The sequence below is a fragment of the Pyxicephalus adspersus genome, chromosome 2 (genome assembly GCF_032062135.1).
Source record: "Pyxicephalus adspersus chromosome 2, UCB_Pads_2.0, whole genome shotgun sequence".
In the NCBI taxonomy this organism is placed as follows: domain Eukaryota; kingdom Metazoa; phylum Chordata; class Amphibia; order Anura; family Pyxicephalidae; genus Pyxicephalus; species Pyxicephalus adspersus.
Genome location: NC_092859.1, coordinates 52,023,681 through 52,049,871, shown reverse-complemented (window position 1 = coordinate 52,049,871; position 26,191 = coordinate 52,023,681). Strand labels below are relative to the sequence as shown.

The window sequence follows — 26,191 nt, the reverse complement described above, 5'->3', positions numbered from 1 at the left end:
AAATTAAATAAAAAACACAAAAATCGGCTTAAACAAGAATACATAAATCACAAATACTGAAAATGCAAAAATTTGGTATACTGTATAGTAATATATTTTTCTAAAACACCTCCCTAGTGTGGTAAATTTGAGTCCAACGCCACATACCTATAGACAAAACCACATAAATATATTTTGTATTGGATTGGATACAGGACTTTGTATTGAATTCAATACAAAATATTTGAATTTCCCGCTTAGACCCCCGTGCGCATGCACTGACATCATCAGGAATCGCCGAGGGATGCGTACGCGATTGCCGGGTGTTCTAATTCTTTCTGAACTTCCGTACTTCCATGCAAAAAGTGTTACATTTTTTGCATGGAAACTCATTTTAGATTGTAGGCAATAATTCACCGAATTACTCAATAATTACTTATAATTCACCGAATTACCGCATAACTCACCAAAATATGTCCAAAATATATATATTATATAAAGATTTCTTTGTATTGGACTCAATACAGCTTTTTTGTTGTGAGTTCAATGCAAAGTTATTTGAATTTCCAGCCCCGCCTCCCACCCGCACCGACGTCACCGGAAAATCCCGGAGATCGTCACCAGGAGAAGACAGAAGAGGACAGACGTGTCCGGATGAGCTGCGGGGACAAGGTAAGTATTTTTTTCAGTTGTAATCCGATTGTCATACAATGTTGTATGACAATCGGATTGCAATGTCATGATTGTTTATATTTTTAGCTACCCCAACCTTGGTTCGGGGTAAACGATAGTAGCAAGTTTACTTACCCTGAACCAAGGTCCGGCTAACCGCCTGTGTGGTTAAGAGCAGATTACATTGTGCTCTGCTTTTAAATTCCCCGACCGGGCACACCCCCTGAACGTACCGACGATTCACGCATCACCCGGAAAAAGTGATGCCAAAGCCGGCCGGGGATCGCTGGATTGCAGGGCGCAAGTAGTTTTTTTTTTCTACCCTGAGTGTAATTAGGGATTACCGTAGTATTTCATGCAGCCAATACTTACGGCTCAGAAGAAACCGCACTAAAGATGAACAATTTTAAACAGAAGTGAAATCACCTAGAGAGAAATTAAAGAGATTTTTTAAATACACCAAAGGGTCAATCCCCACAAGAAAGAAACCTTACATTTTAGGAAAAGGCACACACCCCAAGAGAAACACATAGCATGTTTCAATAGACACTACCAATTAGTTTACAACGTTTGGTCCTATCTATAAAATATACACATTATAAACCACAAATAACCTCCAGGAGATCTCAATCTCTCAAAGATTCATTAGTAACTAGCCATTATATAACTGGCAAAACATATCTCCCCAGCCTTTAATCAACTGCACCTAAATAGAAGGGGGTCTGATGTGCTAGGGGAAAGATTTATATGAAAGTTGGAGGAATATTTAATCTAGGGCAAAGGAGTGGAAGTCAGAGTGGGTTTGATCAGATAGCTGTAACTAGCGTATTTTTCGGACCATAAGACGCACTTTTTTTCCCCCAGAAGTGGGGGGGAAAAGTCCCTGCGTCTTATGGTCCAAATGTATCAAAATGTATCCTTCCCAGCTGCTGTCCCGTCCTGTCTCCTGTTCAGCGCGGCCAGAGTGACTGTCTCCTTCTCTAAAAAACTGGTGCGTCTTATGGTCCAGTGCGTCTTATGGTCCGAAAAATACGGTAATTACCAAGCATCTGGTATTCTAAACAGTTAGTCAATAATTATTGAAATGCTTTTTTAGCTCTGTGTACACAAAGGAAAATTGTGAAGCTCAAGTTCAAAATGCAAAAAGCAATAGAACAGCCTTACCACAATGGCAAAAAAATTCATATGATCGAGCAACAGTCGATTAAAATTAAGGTTAATAAAGCACCAGGACCTGATAAAATTCACCAATGTGTCCTTAAAGCCATTGTTTCTAATTTGTAGAGACTCCTAAATTACTAACATGGTGCGAATGGATTGGTTTACGGCAAATGTGGTCTTCTTCAAAAAGGGAGCAAAGTCATTATAAAATAACTACAGACTTGTAGGTTTAACTTCTACAGTTGGAAAATACTAGAGTTTAAAAAAACACATGGAGAAGAATTTCAGTTTGAAAATAAGAATATTAACCACCTGAGCGTTACACTGATTTCTAGATTTCTGTTCCAAAAGCGTCACAGGTTTTCATGAATTTTTTTAAATTGCATTTTTATTTTTTTTTAAATTGTAGACCTGTAACTTACAGAAATATGTCCGAATAGGGTTCTAGTAGATATCATGAACGGAACCGACGCTGGATTAGCACAGCGGGACCAGGTAAGTGGGGATTTTAGTGTAGGCGAAAAAATACGGGGTTATCCAAAAGAGCAAAAATATTTAGTGCGAGAAATTACGGGCTTAGCGGTTAGGGGGTTAAGACCTACGTTGTCAAACAAATTTACTGTCTTTTTATGAGGAAGTAAACAATGGAGTAGCAGTTGATATAGTTGATAATTTTGATTAGGCTGATGGCCTTGATAGCGTTGTCCTTGGCTTCTGTGCCAGGCATGAAGACCACCTGATCTAGGTGATTCAATTACAAATATACTTTACATTAATGTTTAGAAGTGAAATTGGTCTGTAATTTACACAAAACCTAGGGTTCTTCCCTGGTTTAGGGATCACTGAGATGCAAGGATGTCTAAAAAGCTATTCAAAGCTGTCAAACACAGAGCCATTAGGATGTGTTCCTACAGCTTGTAATACTAGTTGGTAAACCCATCTGGGCCTTGACTTTTGCCAGAATTCATTAGAGAAAATGTTGCCTTTAACTCCTCACCAGAGAACAGGCTCTCAAGAGACCATTCCCCTATGCAAGTTGAGGCAACCCTTTATTATATTTTGTCTACTGATATCAAACTCCCTGCCTCTGGTACCCTGTGTTTCCTGTCTAGAAGGGAGGTTATAAATGTCTACATAAAATTCTGGAAACTGGAAAGCTATTTGATTAGCCAGATCTGTAGGGCATCCTGACTTGTCCAACAGTTCATAAGCGTTAGTAGTTGCTTTGGACTTCTTGAGGGCCCTAGCTAGGAAACACCCACTTTTATTATCTTCCTTGTAATACAATTTAGTACAAAAAAAAGATACTTCTAGTTTTCTAATCTCTAAGTCTTTTGAGTGAGGTACAGGCTTAGGTGTGTTATGCTACAGAGCTGGCAAGACTTTTGTAGTTTATGTAGTGTCTCCAGCTGTGTTATCTCTTCAACCAGGGTCTTAAGATGTTGCTCCTTGACCAGCCTGTTATCAGCACATATTTTAATAAGTTCTAACTGTAGGGTACATTTGTGTGCTTCCCATACACTCATGGGATGGATATCTGGTGTATTTTCCTACAGAGTCAGAGCAAGGGTCTTACTGATAAGAGCATGATCAGAATGTACCCATGCGCAAAAACTGTCAAACATTTAGTCCCTTAACATTATGAGAAATAAGAGTATGTGTACCCCTTGAAGATGTACAGGGGGAAATAAAAGTCATTGTAGGAGACAAAAAAAAAAGGGATGATAAATATTTAACAGAGTGAACCATAACGTGATGGAGAGCATTCTCCAGGTGGCTGAGTGCCAGGTTTGTCTCCATCCCTGAGAAAAACATAAGGGTTAAAGCCTTTATAAATTGTAATGGTCTCCAGACAACCTTCCATCCTTAAGGGCGAGCAAAGTCAATTTGGAAGCGATATTGTTGCGACAGGAGGCAAAGGTGACACGGGAGACACAGGGATCACTGCAGACAAAGATGAACACTGAAACAGCAGAAATGGGGCACAGGCGGGGAAATACCAGACTGGGCAATAAGGGGTTAGCACAGGAGCTGGCCAGGGAGAGCACTGAATTAAACAGCAGCTGTAGAGGAAATGCTCAGCAGAGCTAGGGGGCTCAGCACTAGTGGGGAGACATTGCATGAACACTGAGTGCCTTGTCTGAGGTGGCTAAATAGCCAGGGATGATAAGGAGGCTATTATCTGATTGGCTGATTACATGATGGGCAAAACTGATAAAACTTGGAAGAGCAGGCGCGCCCAAGGTCAGAACTGCCCGTGTGCTTTAGCTAGGAAGAGGGAAGTGTGACACAAAAAAGTCCACTAAAGGGACCCACAGATTAAAACACAATTATGTTTGAGGTATGTAGCACAATGAGGAATGCAGCACATGTGTCTTACCATTCTAAATGACTTACAGCCAGAAACAATGATATTCCTTTTTGCTTGAGAATCTTTGAGATTGTGGAGCGCTCCAATTTAAAGTAATAGGGGACAAATTTGGAAAAGAGTGATATCTTTATAAAAAGGGTAGACACCAATTTCCCCTGTTTTCTGTGGATGAACAAGGTTTGTTTAGAAATTTGATTACATATGAATGAGTTCAATGCTGTTTGAATGAAGTGAAGGACTGATGTGAGAGGGAGGGTGTAAAACTAGTGGAGCAATTTAGAAAGGATGCACATTTTATTCAAATTAATGTGGCCTAACCAAAGGGAAAATGTCACCAATTAGAAAGTAGGCTTTTTAGCTGCCAAAACAGGAGGCTGAAAAAAGGATTATATTAACCCCCTAGCGGTATTCCTGAGTGTGACTCGGGGTACCTAAAAACATATTAAAACCCCCACTTACCTTGCTCCCTCCCTATATGTAATATATATATGATTATATTATATATACTTCTGTTCCGGTATATTCCATGTTTAACTTATTTTTTTCAGGTTTTTTTTTTTTTTTTTTTTTAAGTTTATCATTAATATTAATAATTATTGGACATATTTCGGTGAGTTATGCCTAAGAAAGATAAGCCTACAATGTAAAATAAATTTCCATGCAAAAAATAGTACCACTTTTTGCATGGAAATACGGACAGAGTAGGAATGCTAGGGAGGTTAAGAGGTAAGTTTAATTCCCAGATAGTCAAGATGATTATTAATAATAATATTATTATTATTATTATTAATAATATTAAACAGGATTTATATAGCACCAACATATTACACAGCGCTGACATTAAATAGGGGTTGCAAATGACAGACAAATACAGACAGTGAACCAGGAGGAGAGGACCCTGCCCCAAAGAGCTTACAATCTAGTAGGTGGGGAAATACACACAATGATGATAGATATGTAGTGGTGGGAAGTAGTGATGGTTTCAAAAGACAGAAGAAGATGGGTAGGCAAGTTTGAAAAAATGGGTTTTAAGTGCTCTTTTAATTGAGCAGAAAGTAGGAGCAAGCCGGATAGGACAAGGAAGACCATTCCAGAGAGTTGGGGCAGCTCTAGAGAAGTCTTATATCTGTGTGTTTGATGAGGTTATGAGTGAGGAAGTCATTAGTAGGTCATTGGAGTGGAGAGAGCGGCTGGGGGAGTGTTTTTTTACCAGGTCAGAAATGTAAGTGGGACAAGAACTGTGTAGGGATTTGAAGGCAAAGCACAGGAGCTTGACATTGATTTTAAAGTGAAATGGAAGCCAGTGTAGAGATCTGCAAAGAGATGCAGCAGAAGAGGAGCAGAAGGAAAGATGGATGAGTCTGGCTGCAGCATTCATAATAGATTGTAGAGGGTTAGTGGAATACCAGAGGGGAGAAGATTACAGCAGTCCAGGCGAGAGACGATAAGAGCATGTACAAGGAGTTTGGTGGTCTCAGGGGACAGGTAGGGACGGATTTTGGGGATGTTGCATAGAGGAAAGTGACAGGACCTGGAAATGAATATGGAGGGTAAATGAGAGGGCAGAGTCAAAGGTGACACCAAGACAATGTGCCTGAGGGGAGGGACGAAAAACAGTGTTGTTAACAGTTAGGAATATGTCTGGGGGAGATTTGGAATTTGGGAGGGGGATGATGAAGAGTTCTGTTTTATCCGCGTAAGATAATGTGGTGCCCAGGAGAAATGAAAGGTTTGCTTTAGAGAGGAGAGAGATGAGGTAGCCAATGATATGTTAAATGCCACTGATTTCTAACACAGATTGATAACTAACCCCAAAAACTTTAAATATGTAGTAAGCAATAGGAGCATATTCAAAAGGAAAATAAGGGTTGAGTTAATGACGATAGCATGTCATTTGCAAACATGTTAAGTCTGTGAAAAACGCCAAACAGTTATACCCCATGTATACTATCATGTGATCTAATAAGATGGCCTCCGGGTTCAAGGGCAATGATGAAGTGCAGAGGTGAAATGGGACAGCCCTGTCTAGCACCATATTCAATAGAGAAACAAGAAAAATAAAAAAGATAGAAACACCGAGCAGAAGGGATGGAAGAAAGTACTCTGCTATAACAGTGAAATATGGATGAAAATGACATCCACAAAACACATAGAGGGCTTGTTGGGTGCATATAACATCAGAGGACATGTGGGGAACACTGGTCTGACAAAAGTTTGGGTGATCCATTGAAAGCCAATACCTGTGGGTCAAAAGTGAAAGATAAAAATAGGAGGTAAGAAAGCTAATTATCTTGTAATTGGTTACAATTTGCTGATATAATCTTGTGTTGGAATTGATGTTAGTTTCAATTAGAAATAATTATTTAGTCGTAAACATGATGAGTTTTTTTCTAGTCCACGTTTATTGAGGCACTGGTGGTCCACTTAAGTGGTGTCAGGTTACATGATAACTTTTGGAGTGGATTTAATTACTATATTGTAGCCATCCCCTCTTTCTAATGTAAAAAGGATGCTACAATCCATAGGATAATGATTATAAGTTGTTCCTCAAAATACAAGGATACCACCATGATTATCTTCTTACTTAAGGCTAACATAATTGTTCATAAATATATAGACATAAAATATCTCTAAGAACGCCCTAAGCTGTTATTCATTCATTATGTTTTAAACATTTGGTTGTCTGATTTGGAGGCAAATTACAAACATATGGAATAGCAGATTGTTTTTCTGCTTGGATGTTGTTTCCGATGTCCTCCGTTGTGGTTTGATGCCAATTTCAGATATGGGGAAGCTCTATACACTTTAAGGATTATCCAGCCTAAAATAAACTCTATTTTTGATGAAACATGTATTGATAATTACTGGATTTATTGTTTTTTGGAAGTGGTATTGGGAATTATGTATTATAATTTAGGTCTCATTTGAATCCCGAAGAAGCGGACATAAAGCTTCGGCCTAAGGTGTCGATGTTCATGAAACGAAGAGACATGAGATAAAATATGGACCTTTTATGTCACTGTTTTTTGCTATGAGAAATAATGAATAAAATATATTTATGGTTAATTTAATGAATGAAATATATTTATGGTTTTAACTATTCATGTATTGTTGATGTAATAAAGTATAAAGTAAAGTAATAAAGTTGATGTAATAAAGTATATATTTTTTCTATGTTTTGTAAACAAAATGGCACCATTTACTAGAGCACGTGCTTTAAAAGTCCCAATTAATCTTGTTGCTTTTTTGACCTTGGGTGGAAACCCAACTTGGTGAGAATATTAGATAGTACCAGGAAATGGAATCAAATGCTCTAAGTATGCATAACACTAATAGAATAAGATTTCCACAGTAATTGAATAAGGTGGATAATCCTCTCTTGTGCCATCAGGGGCTTGCGTTCTAGGGACAAATCACACCTCATTTTTATGTATAAAAGACTAATCAAAAGAAAGAAAGAATCCACTATTTAGAATTGACCGAGGCTATGGTGTAAGTATAAGGCACCCATGATATCTACCATATATAAGAAAATATGGAAGATTGTCAGAATTTGTGGATGGACAAAAAGATAAACCTAGTTTGAGAAGTTCTTTCTCATCAACTGTTAAATTAAATGAAGAAGTTTAATGATTTCCAAATCATGGTCTACATGGACATCTTCCTTAGGTAGATGTCCATGGGCCCCATTTTCTGTGACAGAGGGTATGGGTGGAGGATGTAGATATAAAAAAAAAACCTGAGTGGTTTTGGGGATAGCTCCTTGGTGAAAGGGAGGAATTAGAGGGGTAGGTAGGGGTAAGAGAGAAGGAGATGAAGGGGGACAAGAAGGGATGGATGGAACAGGAAAAGTACCAGGTAAGTGAGAAGTTTTTTTTTCTATTATTGTATTCTCAACTGGAAACCTAAATTCCTATATCTCTAATATTTGATGTTTTGTATTCTATGTGATGCATAATATAATGTTAATAATGTTTGCATTTACTTACTAATTATGATGTTATGTTATGATGTTATCAGGTATCATGTTGTTGAAATGAAATATTTATACCACTGATTATCTCCAATCTAATTGAATGTTTATATGACCTTTACAGTCCCAGAGGTGTTATTCAGAGATCCCCTGATGAACCCCTCTGCGGGCGAATCGCGTCGGGATAAAGAAACAGTATACCACCCTAATCAATCCACGCCTTAAGTGAACAACCTGTATAGTCAGTTTTATAGTGTTTTGTAAACATAGTTTATTTATTTATAAACTCTGTTTTATGCTTTCAACAATTTGTTTGAACTCAATAAAGTGTAAACTGTTTTTATACAATTCTAGGTGCCCTAAAAAGAGCCTTCTTTCTTTCTACTTTTTGATTAGACTATTGGTTTAGGCTTGGAATCACTGAAATTTCTTAAGAGACTCAATATTTATATATTTCCAAAGTGCATCTGCCTTTCTTCTCTATGTATAAAAGACATTAAAGTATTTAACCTGGTGGCCAAAATTATTGTAAGAAGCATTTTATCTATGTTTTGGAGAGCATTACTACATGGGCCAAAAGAGGTGTAATATGTTGGTGTGTGTTGAACTTGGATAGTTGAAGAGATTCACCAAGTAGGGAGCAAGACTTGTAGAGAATTTCTTATATAAGGAAGCAGAAAAACCCCAGCATTTTGTTAGGTCTTAAACAGATGGCTGTTAGCAGGCCGTATAGCCAGAACTATGTCAGCATTCATCTTAGTTATCATGGCTGTTGACGAAGTGGAAAGAGAGATATTAACAGACAAGGTGTCTGACAAAGTACTGTATATTCATGGGTAAAACTTCCCCATACAAACAAATTAGTATGCCACATCCCAAAAATTACCAACAGGAAACTGAAGGCCAAAAAAATAGCCAACCTTCACAACCAGTAAGGCAGAAAGTAAGGGATTCCTTTGTGTTAAGTACCCAGTTAAAATTCACAAATGTATTCAAACTATACAGTAAAATTACATAAGGTTTTTTGTAACATGTAAATACAAACATGAAGTAACAATAAAGTTATCCAAGGTTTTAAAGAACTTGTTTGGGCCGATGTGTAAACCCAAAGCGTTTTGCAGGTCCTGCTTCCTCAGTGGAGTATCAGTTACCAGGAAATCTAACAAAGTGTAACTTATGCAAGTATCCAAATCAAAAAATCAAGAAGGAATATTTGGACAACGTAAATAATGATTACCCTTGGAGTTCCGTGTAATGCGGAGTATATCAAAAGAGTTTTGGCACAAGTATTCACCATAGCAGGAGGCAATCGCACATTATCAGACCAAACAAGAAGGTGGACAACCACCATAAACAATAAATCACAGTAGCCAGTTCTTTAAAGTGAAACGAACAAGAAAAAAAAGATGTATGTAAGATAAAAGTAGAAAATGTCAATGTGTAAAATGATATATTATGTGAGCACAATATTCTCTAAAGGAATGTGTGTGTAATATATATATATATAGGTGTGTGTGTGAAATTAAAACCTTTTATTAGCAAGTTTAAAGAACACTGGTTGCATAAAATATTCAAAGGTTATGTAATAGTCCAAAGAGGAAATTATCTAAAAGAAAAGTACTAACATATAAATAGTTTACAACAGGGCATTTTAGTCAAATCCCATAGATGGTTGTCCTAGATTTAGAGACATGCTTCTGTGAAGTGATGTATAGCTATTAAGATAAGCAGTGCAAATCCATTGATAAAGTCCCATGGCAGATATTGAGAAAATTTGGGTGTGCCATGTGAAGGTAGCATTCCAGGTGTTCCTAAATTGTGCCCTATGTGTATTTTCTCTTCATCTGCCTACATCAGTTATCCTTCTGCCTTTTCCCATGCACTCGTGGAACACTATTATAATTTGTATTATTAATAAACAGTATTTTTTATAGCACCAATATATTACCCAGCGCTGTACATGAAATAGGTCACAGTCCAGACCCACTCACTGCGCAAGATCCTAGCTGTCAAATGCCAGCAGCCCCCTGTCCTGCATAGTGTGCATGCCCAGAGCCATCAAACTGGGTTGCGGCCAATCAGTAAATGAATGAGCGCTTAGGGGATACTTGTACTTGGACTGGAAAATCCAGATAGGCATTAGAACACGCTGAATAGATGCATCTAGACAGCATTGTGTTCCCCAAATGTTTCAGTTGGCACAAAGAGGGGTTGGAAAAGAAATGGGGGGGGGAGGGAGAAAATGGGAAGGAAGAGAGATAAAAAAGCACAGGGGATAATAATGTAAACATATTCAATCTGGTGGAACATAGAGGAGTAATTAAGGAATGTATGATGTAACATTTAATGAAACTTTTAAAAAGATGTATAGTAATTCAAAAGATATATACAAAAATTAAACCTAATGCATATAACAAATAGTACCTTAGTAAAAGATATACAGTTATTGCAAAATGCATAAAAATTTAAAAACATACATAAATCACCATCACTTGGAAAAATTAACATTGCATCGTAAATAACTCCAAATCAGACAGCTGGCACCCATCCAACCATCCAAAATGGTTTTATACAAGGAGTTTCACCACTGAGATTCACTGTCAATTAATCAATGGAACTGTATATATCAACAATGCTATATTAGAAAATGTTTAAAGCTATCAGCTTCATTACGGTGAGCAAAACAACAGCACCAATTACTGACATGATGCCAGATGATGATCCTGAGCTTACAGACTAAAAGTCGAGCTCCTAGGTTTATGAATGAAAAGTAAATTTATCCATAGACATTTTGCCGAGAAATGATCCTATAAGTCCTGTCTACACGTGGATGACTTGGGTCAAGTATGGTCTCACCACTAGGGTGATATGCTCAGTTGGGTGAAAGTCAATGAATTATAGGTAGGGAAAATTAAGATGTGATCTCGTAAATGACCAAGGGGAGGATGGTAATGTTAGATGCAACAAATTGTAATATTAGGTACTGCACAGCTAAGCGCAATTGTAATTTTTATTTTTTTTAGAAATGCATTATGTATAATAGTATATATCTACGCCACTTCCTTATATTTGGACACAAATCCAGCTATATTTCTGAATAGCAAAAAATGTCACAAGTTTTGCTGAAAGCAAAAGTTTTTTATAGCAGAAATAAAGGTAAAATGTAAAAAACTTCAACCTGGCAGCTCCTTTATTGCACTACCTGTCTGACCTTTGACCTGTCTGTGTTTTTTGAAATACACTCACCTGTCCTTGATCCATCGCTGGTGCCGCCATCTTCTTCTCTTCCGTTTCTTGGTCTTCAGCCATATTGATTGGTCGGGTCCCGGGATGACATGCATATCCTAGCAATAAATACTGAGCTGTGCATGTGAAACTTAGTGGGGGTTTTTTTTGTTTTTTGTTTTTCTTAAAGATGAAGGTAGTTTAGGTAATTAAGTATTAATTAAGGATTATTCTGATAGGCAATATGTAAAAGGGTTTTTAGATGTTAAAAGCTTTTATTTTATTCTAAATAATAACCATAAGACATTGCCATTTATCATAATCTATTTACATAAGGTGTTTACATGTCTGATATACTTTAAATCTCAGACTACCATCTGCAAACTGCAGGGTTGTATATCAAACCAAGACAAGATTTTGGACATAAGTGGTACCACTGTAGATGACAATCAGTTTGGACGTTTAACAGTACCATTTTAGATGATGATGTGCTTCGCAGAACAATGTCTGCTTCAATAGATCACAGTACTTAGAAGTTGTATGGAAAAAATATTTCATTCATATCATTATTCACATTCATAATGTATCTTTAAATTGAACACAACAAATGTATACCTCCACCTCCATTTTTGTGTTCGCTTTAGAGTTATATGTTTATGAATATGATTTAAAGTTAATATTAATATTTTGTTTACAGTTATGTTTTTAATTTTTCCATACAACTTCCAAGTACCGTGATCTGATAAAGCAGACAATGTTCTGCTAAATGTGTCATCAAATGTGTCAAGTCTGTCATGATTTGATATACAAATCTGCAGTTTGAGATTTAATGTAGTATTATATGGTATACCAAACATGTAAATAGCTGTGATTGTGATATGGAGAAAATGTATTGTGTCTTTTAAAACTATAATGTGATTATGATAAATGGCAATTTTTTATGGTTAATATTTACAATAAAATAAAAACTTAACATATGATGTTGGAATCCATCTAAAAACCCCTATACATAATAGTGTCTATTAAGAACAATACTAATTATTGTTAGGGGGTCTTTGCCGCATCATTTAGTGTGTGCCATCCTGGGGCAGGTTAGTTTGGAGGTTAGTTTAGGTAAGTTCCATTGCTCTATTTATTAGGAAATGAACCCTCATTCATAGTTTCATTTGACCCATGTTTTTAAGCAATATTTATTGTTGTGTATTTTCAAGGAGAAAAATCAAATACATTTCCAACAAAAAGTAAATACAAATATTTTACAATACTCATACTAAGTGAATACACATAAACAAACAATAGTATAAAAATAGATATAATGGAGATACAATAGATTATATACAGCAAATATATAGAAAATTTAGAGATACAAATTCAATGAAAGGCAAAATAAAAAAGAATAAATAAAAACTAATAAAGAAACCCAATAACCAGCTACTGCCAAATCAAGTTTTCTCTGATAAACAGATCTCAAAACAATAAAAACATTTGTCAAATTTCTGGGAAGACTACAGATCATAAGCAATAATTTTTCATTGGAAAAATGGATCCTAATCCTAGATATAACTTTAGAAATATTTGGAGATGAACCAAATTAGTTACCAGTGCTCTGACTGTCAATAAAGAACAAGCAGTCTTTTGTAGTAAATGAAGCTTCTGTATCCTCTTTTTCTTAGTCAAGGTACTCATTTTTAAATGTATACTTCCATACAGCCTTCATGGGCATGCCAGACAGTACCAACACTAACATCTGAAGAAACATTAAGATCAAAGACTTCCTGTAGAAAAGCCCTAAGTTAGTTATATTATTTTGTGGAAGAATAAAGAGATGTAATTTTTTTTTTAGCAGATAAACTTTAGAGTTTACCTCTTCAGAGATGCAAATGGCTATGGGAGAATGATCACACCAGGTTATGTATATAATATCCCTGAAACAACACATGGATGACTGTACCACAGTTCTAGAGGGGCACCAACAGAGGGAAAGCAAAAACTGTATTCAACATTACTGGGCAATCATGGAGCCTATTTCATAAACCTAACTCATTCTCTCCAATCCACAGCCTGTTAGTTTCCCCAGAGAAATCGTTATTGATTTTATTTTATTAAGATTAAGGAACACTTTATTCATGCTGCAAGAGAAAAAATCCATTTATCTTTTCAAGACCACACGTACAAGATTTTTGAGGACATTGCCCAAAGCACCACGTTATAAAGAAGAGCACTTCACTGTTTCCTGCAACTAAAATTTATATCACACCACTGGGACTTTCCTAAGGTTCTAAGTCACATATCAGAAATACCAGCATCAGTGAAACCTCTTTAAAAGGCACACAGATCAAGCTTTCCCTTGGGCCATGAAAACCCAGCAAAAACAGAGATTTCCTAAACAACAGAGTACTCCAAAGCGATACTGGGATGTACCCTGTGACCCTATTACTTTGCTTCATCAGCAGGTGAATTAAAAACCCATATTATTCTTGTATTTGTACTTTTCCCCCCTATAGTCATTGTTGGAGACATCTGACCTCAAAGATGATCTCATCTAGTAATAGCCCACAGTCCAGTAGCTGAAACAGCAAGCGAACACAGGTGGAAGCAGTCCAGGATCTATACACAAGTAGCGGTAGCAGAGATGGAGCAAACTTAAACGTAGTCAAAGAACGAGCCAAAAGTCGGTAGCCAATGGTGTCCGTTGGAGATGGAGTGCGAGGAAGAGTAGTCGTTATTCAGTAGTCAAGGGTCGGTACACAGGTAGCAGTTTGGGGAGCACAATGTAACAATAGCAGTAAAGCAAGATTGTGGCAAAGCACAATAATCTGGCAACAGGAAGTTCAGAGACATAGCCTAAATAGGAAGTTCATGGGAGGGGCCAGGAGTTCAAGGTTCAGCAAGAAACTAGGTATCAAAGAATCTTTGTCCAAGGAATCCAACAGGGTGCAAAAGGCAAAACCTCACGTGGTGCAGTACACAGAGCCGCAGCCAGACACCGAAGCATCCCTTGGTTTGAATCCTGACACTAAGGCTTTGTCTGCCTGTCACTGCCACATAAATGTGGGTTTACATTGAGACCTGATTGGCCTGTCTTTGCTACATAAACATAAGTTTGAAATGAGCCCTGTTGCAATTTATTTTCTCTATTATTTCTTCTTTATTATTCTAAAAGTTGTTGAACATAGCATCAAAGTAATCTATTTAGGAGTGCATGCTCAGGCATGTAAGAGGGTGCGCCTCTAGATAGATCCATGCCCATCCGGTAATTCCCCGCACTTTATCCGGCTTTCTGTGTTTCATGGCTCCAAACGGGGCTTCCTACGACAGTGGACATCCTCAGGCTGCAGCCAGACACCGAAGCATTCCTGGGTTCAGATCTTGAAAGTACCCCCTCCCTCCAGGGCGGCCTCTGAATGTCTGAGGACCTGGCTTGTGAGGAAACCTGTGGTGGAGTTATCTTGTCAGCCTGGGGGCATACATATTTTCTTCAGGTTCCCAAGAATTTTCCTCTGGACCATGTCCATTCCATTGAAATATTGCAGCTTGTTCCTGTAAACTCTGGAATCAAGGATACAAATTCCTTATCGCCCTGTACATCAACCGGTGAAGGGGGTGCCAGAACTCTCCCAGTGAAAGGATTTTCATCAAATGGTTTGAGAAAAGATACATAGAACACAGGGTGAATCTTCATACTGCTAGGAAGTTTTAGGCGGAATGTTACAAGATTAATCTGAGCTGTAATTTGAAAAGCCCCCAGAAACTTTTGTCCCAACTTGGGGGATGGAACATGTGTTTTTAGATGGCGGGTAGACAGCCAGACTTTGTCCCCTATTAGGAAGGTAGGAGCTGTTCTGAGGTGTTTATCGGCAGTCTTCTTGTACCTTTTCTGAGCTTTTTTCAAAGTCTCAATTAATTTCTCCTGAGCATTAGTAAGGATGTTATTCTGCAGGTTATAGCGCATATTGGAGTTTAGGCTTGTTAGGGATAAAAAACATGTTGACCAGTGTTTAAGAATAAAGGGCTCTGAGAAGTGGAACTGTGTTTAGAACTGTTATAATCAAATTGTGCTGTTGGGAGATAGTCGACCAAATCTTCTTGGAGATAACTGACGAAACTGTACTTGAACAGTACTGGAGGTGGATCCACCATAAAATCCATAAAAATGGACCCACAAGGTCGAGACGGAACAGGGAGTGGCTGAAGTAACCCCAGAGAAGATTGGAGAGTCTTGTTTCGGTCACAGGTCGGGCAAGAGGCAAGTTCTTAACATCCTTTTTATACCTAGGCCACCAAAAGAACGTGATAAAAGTTTGCCAGTCTTTGTGGACCCAAAATGTCTTGCAAACCTAAAGTCATTAACCAGCCTGGGAACTTCTACTCTACCAGATTCAGGAACATATATACGATGGATTGAGTCCAGAAACCGTTCTGAAAGGTAAAGTGAAAATCTGTTGGTGGATGGCAAAGAAGTGAATCATCACTGTAACCATCTTTAATAAGTGCTCGGAGCTCTATGGACATAGTGGCCCCTAGGACATTCTTTTGAGACAGAATAGTACTTTCTGGGCTGCTTTCTTGAAGGGGATGGGACAAGGTTGGAGATAAGGCATCTGCCTTGCCATTCCTTGATCCAGGTCTGAATAGGATAACAAAGTTGGACCTGGTAAAAAACAAAACTTGTGCTTATGCTTGTGCAAAGCTAGTGCTTGTTGGGCTGACAACCTTTTGGCAGGATGGATGAATTCTGGATTTTTGTGATCCATGAGAACCGTCACACGATGATTGGCCCCTTCAAGGAGGTGTCTCTATTCAGAAAAGGCCTCTTTGATGGCAAGCAGTTCTTTATTTCCAATATCATAATTCCTCTTAGCTGAAGACATTAAACGAGAATAGCAGGGGCAAGGGTAAAGCTGCATCCTATCTCCTGTCTGTTGGGAAAGAATGGCTCCCATGGCATATTCTGAAGGCATCTACTTCCACAACAAAAGGTAGTTTGGGGTCTGGATGTACCAGAATGGGTGTGGATATAAACTGAGACTTTAATTTGGTGAACGCAGCCTGTGCCTCTGTTGACCAAAAAAAAAGGTTTACCTTTCCTTGTAAGCTGAGTAATTGGTGCAATCGCTTTGGAAAAATCCCTTATGAATCTTCTGTAAACATTTGCAAATCCAACAAATCTTTGAATTTCTTTGACATTTGTTGGTGTTGACCACTCCACTACTGCTTTGATTTTAGTGGGGTACATACTTAGCACTTCTGGAGAAATGATATAACCCAAGACCTGGATCTGGGTTTGTTCAAACTCACACTTTAATTTGATGTAAAGTTGATTGTTTCTCAGTCATTCAAAGATAATACAAACATGTTTGGGGTGCTCAAGGTCATCAGAAAAGATAAGGATATCATCCAAGTAAGCAACAATGAATACATCCAATATATCTCTGAAGACACTCTGAAGACATAATTTATAAAATGTTGGAAGGTAGTAGGAGCATTACATAGGCCAAAGGGCATGACTAAGTATTTATAGTGTCCATATCGGGTTCTGAAAGCAGTCTTACATTCATCTCCTTCCCGAACCTGGATGAGGTTATAGGCTCCTCTTAGGTCTAATTTGGTAAATATTTTAGCTGAATAAAGTCTTCCAAGCAGTTATGGGACAGAGGATACCGGTTCTTAACAGTAATCTTATTTAATTCCCTATAATCAATGCAGAGTAGAGTTTTTCTTTTTAATGAAGAACAGGGCTGCTACTGCTGGAGTCGAGGTCGAGATAATGTCCGTGTTCCCTAGTTGATAGAGGGATTATGGGCAGCAAACAAAGAAATGCCCAAAATGACTGGAAATTTAGGTGATGCTATTAGCTGAAAGCTGATGGTCTCGCAGTGGTCAGATGCAATCTTGAGCTCAAGAGGAACAGTCTCATGTGTTATAGGCCTTAAAGACAAAGGCAAATAAGGATGACAAGTTGCGAGGATTGAGAGCAAAGCGTACTTCTTATTTATTTATGTGTTCAGACCCTTTAAGATCAGTGGCAGCAATAATCATTTTAAATTTGTTTTGTATCTATATGCATTGGTTCAGGAGTGTCAGGGTCAGAAAAAACTTTAGGGCTCCTCTGTACATGTAAACTAAAAGAAAAACGTCCGTCACCATTATTCCTAAGCCACCAAGTCTTTCCTTCCTTCTTTCTTTGAGTCACTGGTCAATTCAGATGCATAACTGGATGAAGGCCTCAAGATCATTAGGGGACTCTAACCTGCTCATCTTTAACCTGTTCAGGAAGCCCACTGCAAAACTGACTTTTTTGTGCCGCTGGGTTTCATGTAGTATCGGCAACGCCGATACCATGTATGATCCAATGCCGAAACTCAGCTGTATATTCATCAACAGGGCGATTTCCCTGCTGCAGGCTGTGCAGCTTAATTTTAGCAGTAGCACAGCGATTAGGATTGTCAAACAATTGATTCATAGCAGTTATAAATTCATTGAGATGATTTGAAAAGTCACTGTCCTGTTCCACGTAAGGGGAGGCCCAAGCTAGGGCTTCCTCGGTCAGGAGCTTATTAATAAAAAGTATTTTCTTTCGCTCAGAGGTAAATGCAGAATATTTTATCTATAAATAAATACGACATTGGTTAAGGAAACCTCTGTAATGTCTGCGATCTCCATTGAATTGGAGAGGCAGAGGCATACGTGCGTTGGAGTCGGTGGCGGAGCTGTCTCGGGAACGCAATTCCAGTAGTTGCCTCTGCAAACCGTTGATCTCTTCTTGTTGACCTTTTACCACATTTTGTACTTCAGAAAATTTTTCTTGGTAATACCAAACTTTTGCAACTCTGCAATTTGCTGCCCGAAGGGGGCCACAGCAGCTGCAACAGCGGACTCAATATTTTTAGGACCAGATTATTCTGTAACGGTTCTAGGGTCAGACTCAAAGTCCAGTAGCTGAAACAAGCAGACACAGGTAGAAGCAGTCCAGGATCTTTACACAAGCAGCAGTAGCAGAGATGAAGCAAACACAAACGTAGTAAAAAACGGAGTGCAAGGAGAAGTCGTTAATCAGTAGCCAAGGGTCGGTACACAGGTAGCAGTTTGGAGAGCACAATGTAACAATACCAGTAGAGCAAGATATTGGCAAAGCACAATAATCTGGCAACAGGAAGTTCAGAGACATGGCTTAAATAGAAAGTTCATGGGAGGGGCCAGGAGTTCAAGGTTCAGCAAGAAACTAGGTATCAAGGAATCTGTGTCCAAGGAATCCAACAGGGTGCAAAAGGCAAAACCTCACGTGGTGCAGTAAACAGCCGCAGTCAGACACCGAAGCATCCCTGGGTTCGAATCCTGACACTAAGGCTTTGTCTGCCTGTCACTGCCACACAAATGTGGGTTTACATTGAGACCTGATTGGCCTGTCTTTTCTTTATAAACATAAGTTTGAACTGAGCCCTGTTGCAATTTATTTTCTCAATAATATTCCAAAAGTTGTTGAACATAGCATCAAAGTAATCTATTTAGGAGTGCATGCTCAGGCTATGTGAAAAGATGCGTCTCTAGATAGATCCGTGCCCCTCCGGTAATTCCCCGCACTTTACCCGGCTCTCTGTGTTTCATGGCTCCATACGGGGCTTCCTACGGCAGCGGACATCCTCAGGCTGCACAATATAAAAGGAAAGCAGCCCCAGAAATCCAGGAAGCGGCTGAATTGATCGGCTCCCGCATTAGCTAAGATGATGGCGGATCTGGCCATTCCCTCAGCCCGCAAGACACCAGCAGGTTTAGCAACATCAGGATTCACAGGAGGATCCAAGGCATCGTACTCTGCTACAGCTATGGAGCATTCTGATAGTGATGAGACAAGGGAAGGAAGTAAGCACATCCCCTCCTCCTGAAATTACCCAGGCAGCTATGTGTTCTCCCAGCCACAGTGTTCATGTTGGGAACACAACCTCTTCCTCCTCATCTCAGATACCGACTCATTGCTAAGAGTCCTCAGCCCCCCTCCTACAATGGATCAAGACCCCTCCAGCCCTAAAAGCCCTACAAGCATTCCAGCACCTCAATCCTATTCTGCTGAATACTCTGGAGATCCCTCAATGCCAGATTTGCAGCTAGAAAGGTAAATGAAAAAAGCTAGATTAAAAATTACCTCTGACCTAAAACAAGATTTTCAATCCCTGGGTCAACGTCTAGAGCTAATTGAACAAACTTCAGATGAAATTATGAAGGTGGTCCGGTCCATTCCTGATTTAGCTATTGAAGGCTATCCTGTTCAGATCTTTGCGGACTTATCACCAGCCACAATACAAAAAAGGAGAATCTTTAAACCTCTACTTCAGGCATTACCATCTCATAACGTCAGATATCGCTGGACTTTCCCTTTTAAGTTATGCTTCAACTACCAAGATTAAATCTTCGAGTTTTCCACTTTTGCTGAGGAAAAAAATCTGCTGAAAGACTTGGGACTTATTTTTAGGGATCCTATTAACAGATCGCCAGCAGGTGGAGCCTCATCATCACTTTCTCCCATCTGGTCCCGAACACGGTCATCTCCTAAACCAAGGAGGAAGAGTTTGAGAACTTCTGGACTTTCTTCACTCAACAGTGTATAAGGGTCATCCTTCCAAGAAGTTTTAGAATTTCTGCGGAATAATATTGTGGACATTAAACATATCCTATTCCATTATGTTTAAACTTATTATTATTATTATTATTATTATTATTATTATTAAACGGAATTCATTTAGCACTCACATATTACGCAGAGCTGTACATTAAATAGGGGTTGAAAATCACAGACAAATGCAGACAGTGACACAGGAGGAGACGACCCTGCCCAAAGAGCTTACATAAAAAAGCTGTTTTTGAATGTAACCTTTCACAGTCCATTTCTCCCCCCTTTTTTATTTTTTCTTGGTAAATTCAAATTCATCCTATCCTTTATTGGATGAAAGACTGGAGTGGGCAAACATGGCCTCCCCTGGAGTGGCAGTATGCTAGTTTTGCAGATACCCCTCCCAGTTTGGTCAGATTTTCTAACCTTTTTTTGTTTTGTTTTTTTGCCAGGAGTTCTTTAATAGGTATTGTTATGCCTTCAAAAGAAAATTACCCCCCACCCCCACGTCCACCCCCTCCCTTCCCCATGTACGTTTGCTTGGTTCCCCTCTTGGTCCGCTGGATTGTGGACAGGTTACTTAGGTTGTTTTTACAGCTTTTCAGTTAGTGTTTACAATGTCCATGGCTACCCAAGGTTTAACTTTTCTTACTCATATTGTTGCAAGGTCTCAACTCCTCACTAAAGAGGACTAAAGCTTTTCAATATTACCATGCAGTGAAAGTTGATGTCCTAGCTTTACAGTAAACTCACTATTCCACTAGTTCCCCAAATATTTCCATTGACACTACCCAAAGGTGTTTCTTGCAAACGCTTGGGAAAAAAAGAGAGATTTATTGTGCTTCTCCAGGTCAGTCCTGATTGATTTTGATGAGAGATTCTAATTTGGCCCCTAGATTAAAATAGTACATAAAACATCATGACCAACCTATAAAAATCCCCCAAAACAAAGTTTGCGTTTTGCTTTACTACAAGAGCTGGACCTGGTAGATGTTTGGAGGGAACTAAATCCCTCTACTAGGGACTACACGTTCTATTCTTCAGCACATAAACAATACTTGTGCATAGACCTTGCCTTTATCTTCTCATTACACACTCCCCCACCTAATCTCACCTAACACTCCCCCTAATGGCGTATTCCAGCAACATCATGGTTCATTCATGACTCGGTACTTTTCTGTCAAACAAGTGTGGGCTCCAAAACCCCAAATTGCAATGGAGACTAAACAAATCTTTACTGAGTGACCCCACACATGTTTGTTTGACCATTCGAAATGAATTAATTGAATATTTTCGGTTTATTAACCCACAAGACACAACCCTCGCAATTTACTGGGAAGCCCATAAGGCTCATATCAGAGATCAATTTATTTCATTAGGTACTAAATGGAAAAGCAGGCTTCCCTCCTTATAGACCAAAAACAACAGCAGTTACCTAAATTACAACAACAAAAAATAGTGCCCCCACATTGATATAAGAATCCAAATTGAAGCCCTGCGCATGGAATTAAAGCTCTGCCTCACAACTAAAGCAAAAAAGACACTAAGATTGGCTAGACATACATTTTTTTACCTGGGGGGGATAAAACCAGGAGCTCTTCTAGCCCATAAACTCAATCCCAGGGTACGTGCCTCTGCTCTCCTCAAAATAGAATCCTTTTTTTTCCCAGACTCCCAAAACCCAGATTGCATAAATCCCATGCCAAATTACTAGATAAACAATTTAAGGTAGAGGAGAAGCTAGGAGTTATTAAAAATCTTAAAACCAACAGTTCCCTAGGACCAGATGGTTTACCCAACCTTTATTATAACACATTTGGTAACATATTAGCAACCCATTCTTCAGAATACTTTAACTTTCTCCGCAAAGGAAATTAGGTACTTGAGGAGGACAATAAAGCCTTAATCAGTGTAATTCCCAAGCCGGGCAAAGACTATTCTGAAACCTCCAATTAAATTTAAAGCATACCTAAACATAGAACAACCCTTTTATGTAAAGTAAAAATTCTCGATCACCTAGACGCAAAGCCTACCGAAAAACCTACATCACGCATCAAGGGAGGCTCTTGGGTGCTCCCTCCGCGCATGCCCAAGCATCTCAGGCATGCGCAAAAGGAGCCTTTTCGTGCAAAGAGAAAAATTTGCCATTCTCACACATGCATAGTGAGATCTGCAAGTTTTCTTTTCCATCCTACATCACCCAATCTCCCGCCTGGGTCGGGTGACGTAGGATGAAGAAGTAAAGGGAGAAGATAGCGGCGCCCAAAGTGCCGGCTCAGGGATGGATGCCGGGACGACGCGGGACCCGATGCAAGACACCCCCAGATGGATCGGACTGCCCTGCGGAAATAAAGGTAAATGTATTTTTTTTGGCACTTTTCAGTTTAGTTCCTCTTTAAGAGTGGAACCCCTTTCCTCAACCCCCTTTACCCTGATAGTCTTACCCTTACCCCCCCCCCCCCCCCATGTGGTCCTCCCTTAATTATCCCTATTCTCCTTCTCTATGGTTGGTTTCCTCCCCTAGACACCTGTGAATTAATTAATGAAGTAAAGGATAAAGTTCAATTGTCCAATATGAATCCATAGGTTGCCCATCAATATGTAACTTGTGGAACAACAGGAGTGGTGTATCTCATAAAATGGTGCATATTCTATATAGGTAAAAGGAAAAGATAGTTTTGTTACTAAATTGAAAATTGAAAGTCTTCCACAGCCATTAGCATCTTGGGTATCAAAATGTTGATATTTATGTCCAAGTCCAATTCCAATTTTGGCACTGGACAGTGTACACAGGGATCCTAGAAAGGTGGGACTTTAACAGACTAATCGTCCAGAGCAGGGGTTCTTAACCGGGGGTATCCATACCCCTTGAGGGTATGGGACTTGATCTCTGGGTGCTGGTATTTATTTTATTTAATGTATTAATTTATACTTGGTACATTAATAAATCTGAAATCAAAGTGGAGAAATCAACTTGATGTGTCAGATGACATGCGAGTAGCTTTGTCCGTAACTGTACCCTGATTCCATGCTTTGATTGCACAAAAACAACAGCAAATACCTCACTAGATTTGTGAAAGTCTGTGTTATGTGGCCGAGATGTTGAAAAAACTTGCACATTTAAGTTTGTTTTCTTCTTTTGTGTAATACTCAACTGTAGGAAGTAAACTATTGGTTTATAATCTGAAACAGGTGTAAAATAGTTGTAGCTGTTTGTATATTTGTAATTTTTAAATAAATTTGATAAAGTTATCAATGCTTATGATTTTATTTCATGTTCTCTTCTCTCCCTAGCTATCAATATCTAAGGTACAGTAAATTCAAGCTGTTGACATATTTGGAAGTTATACCGGCAACTAGTATAAGTAATGGAGATAAATATTTTGACGGTAAAGTAAAGGAGGGTATGGGACCATATTGGACAATCCATTGGGGGTCTGGAGTCATCAAAAGGTTAAGAACCCCTGCTCTAGAGAGACAAAATAGATTGAAAACCTAAAAACATTTAATATCTAGGAATGTCCAGAAAAAGAAAAAAAGTTAAAAAAAGCTTTGGGCATTAAAAATGGTTAATAAAATCCACAGACTTTGGCAAACACCTGTAAAAAGACAAGTGTTTTAGTGTTTTGTTTTGCTTTTGCCTAGCCACATAGCTTCAGGCATTAGGTGCCTGGAGCAATAAACACTTTTTTTACCCACTAACCTTCCACAATTACATAGTTTTATCACCAAACCTTACAGATTTTTCTTTTTTTTTTACATAGACAAGATTTGAACTCTTAAAGAAAGACAAAATTTGTCATTTAACTTTTTGAAAACGTGTTACCTTGGAGGTAAATGAAATGTTCAGAGAAGAAAAGCTTTACAGTGCAGTGCTGGATGGATTGCATTCCTAATAAACCTTTCTCAGAACTGGTTACCAGCACTGTTGTCAGTGTGTAAAACCTGGAAACAATCATTAGCATAAGAAGCACATCTGTCAGCATTTACTTTGTTCCCCTCCTCCCTGCATAAAAAAATGAAAGGATCCCAAAAATAAGTTTACCGAGTTCTAGCACAAGAAGTATTCAGCTCTGAAAGCTTTAACATGATCTACTAGAACATTGTGTCAAATAGTCCACACCCTATCTGACACAGCATCACACTACAAGAATGAAAAGCACGCAAATAGAGCCAGAACATTCCAACAACAAGCAGCAATAGAAGACAGCCTGCAATAGTTTACCTACCTTTGTCTTTGGAGATGTAAAGGGAATTGGTTGGTATTAGCAATGCAAAGGAAAAGACAATGCAAAAAAACCTAAAAACAGGCTCCATTGCAGTTGAACTGCAGCTTCGCTGGCGGAGGTTAGGAATCCAGCGTTGCTAGTCACTGAGCTCTAGGCTACAGCAGTGTCACTCACAGAAAAAGAAAAACGAATGTTCCTAGCAGAATAACTCCAGCTGTACACTGCCAGTTCATCAGAAGTTGAAATGTAATCTAAAATGTGATTGGTTTGCATACAAAGTGCATGATTGGTCATTATAAAACATCCCTGGATAGGCCTTTGTAATTTCCTTTTCCAAGTGTATGTGGCAGTGTATTATTTTCACCGTCTTCAACAGCATTAAAGTTCTCAGCTGCCAAGCATACATACTAAAGCATCATTTCCGTCATTTCCCCAGCAAATGTCATAGAACAGAGATTTATAATAGAGCAGAGATTATGCTTGTCTCTGGAAGCCAGCGTTTTAAAATGTTTTGTTTTTTTATTTAGGTTAAAATAATGGAAATACATTATGTGTTAAATAAAATCCTACACTGCAAAAAAAAAAAAACTGTTGTCATCTGCATAGAAGAAATCCTTTACCTGGGTCATGTAGTGTACACCTGATTGCTCTAGTTATGTTACCTATTACCCATATGTGTGCACTATAACACTTATAATACAGCGCTGTACATTAAATAGGGATTGCAAATGACAGACTAAAGGTGCATACACACTTCCAATTTTTATCGTTCCAATCGAACGACGAACGATCGATTGGGCAAAAAATCATTCGTAAAAAAGTAACCAACGACGCCGACGAACGAGGAAAGTCGCTGGAAACGAACGACCGGACCGACGGATCGGATTGGACAACGATCGTTGAACATCGTTCGTGTGTACGGTCGTCTGTTGATCGTCCATGTTCAGAGCATGCGTGATGAACGAACGTCCGTTCACTTTCCTGTCGTGCACATAGTTCCTCTATCGCTTAAACGATCGTATCTATTGTGTGTACAATATCTACGAACGATCGTGTCGTGCAGAATCGTTGCTATACGATCGTTCATATATATCGTGCATGAACGTTCGTCGTTCGTTTTCCAACGATAATAATTGGAAGTGTGTACGTAGCTTAATACAGACAGTGATACAGGAGGAGAGGACCCTGCCCCGAAGAGCTTACAATCCAGAAGGTGGGGGAATTTCACACACAATAGAATGGGAGATATGTAGTGGTGGGAAGTAGTGATGGTTTCAAATGACAGAAGAAGACGGGTGGGCAAGTTTGAAAAAATGGGTTTTGAGCGCTCTTTTAAATGAGCAGAATTATATGAATTCAATATCCCTAAAAATACACAAATGTGCCTAGTTGCTTTTGTATGGTCCTGCAAATAGCATTGGACTGTAGTAGTATGGTTAAATTTACGCTACAGTGTTAGGCTGAAATACCAACACTAAAGAACAAAAAGCAGTAATAAAGCTGAACTAAACTGAAAACTTAAAAAAAAATGACACCTTTAACCCCACACATCCCTCAATCGCGCTGAACCTTACCTCAATCGGGTCCTGCACTGTCCCGGAATTCTTTGTCTCGGCGACACCATCTTCAGCCTTGTTCTTCTTCTAGGTACATTACCCGTTCCTGCACTGCGCAGGCACGAGATTGGGTGACAAAGCCTGTTGGGAAAAGGGAAAGAAAAGAGTGCTGATCTCACTGCTCATTTTTGAGATTGGCATCTCTTTTCTCTCAGTAAAGGAAAATGCCCCTTGCAGGCGCAGAAGGAGCAGCCAATAGGGACGAGCGAGAATTCTTCAAACTTCCGATGGTTCTGCGAAATTTCAGCGAACCGATTTTGCGAAACCATTAGAAGATCGAGGAAATTATAACAGGAGGATTCACAGGATTCCCTGGGAATCCTCCTGCTTTCAATCCTGGGGGCACTAAGGGTAATTAAC

The 26,191-nt window shown here is 38.9% G+C and overlaps 1 protein-coding gene across 3 annotated transcripts in view; it reads right to left on the bottom strand.

Moving 5' to 3' along the window:
* Window positions 1-24,437, bottom strand: part of LOC140323580 (A disintegrin and metalloproteinase with thrombospondin motifs 2-like) — a 355,904-nt gene extending 331,467 nt beyond the window's left edge. For 2 of the 3 annotated variants that reach the window (XM_072400782.1, XM_072400783.1), the window contains exon 1: window positions 24,216-24,437. In XM_072400782.1, the coding sequence (XP_072256883.1) occupies window positions 24,216-24,303 (88 nt within the window). In that variant the 5' untranslated portion in view covers window positions 24,304-24,437. The remainder of the gene's footprint in view (window positions 1-24,215) is intronic. The other variant, XM_072400780.1, reaches the window with a different exon arrangement.
* Between the last annotated feature and the right edge of the window lie 1,754 nt (window positions 24,438-26,191).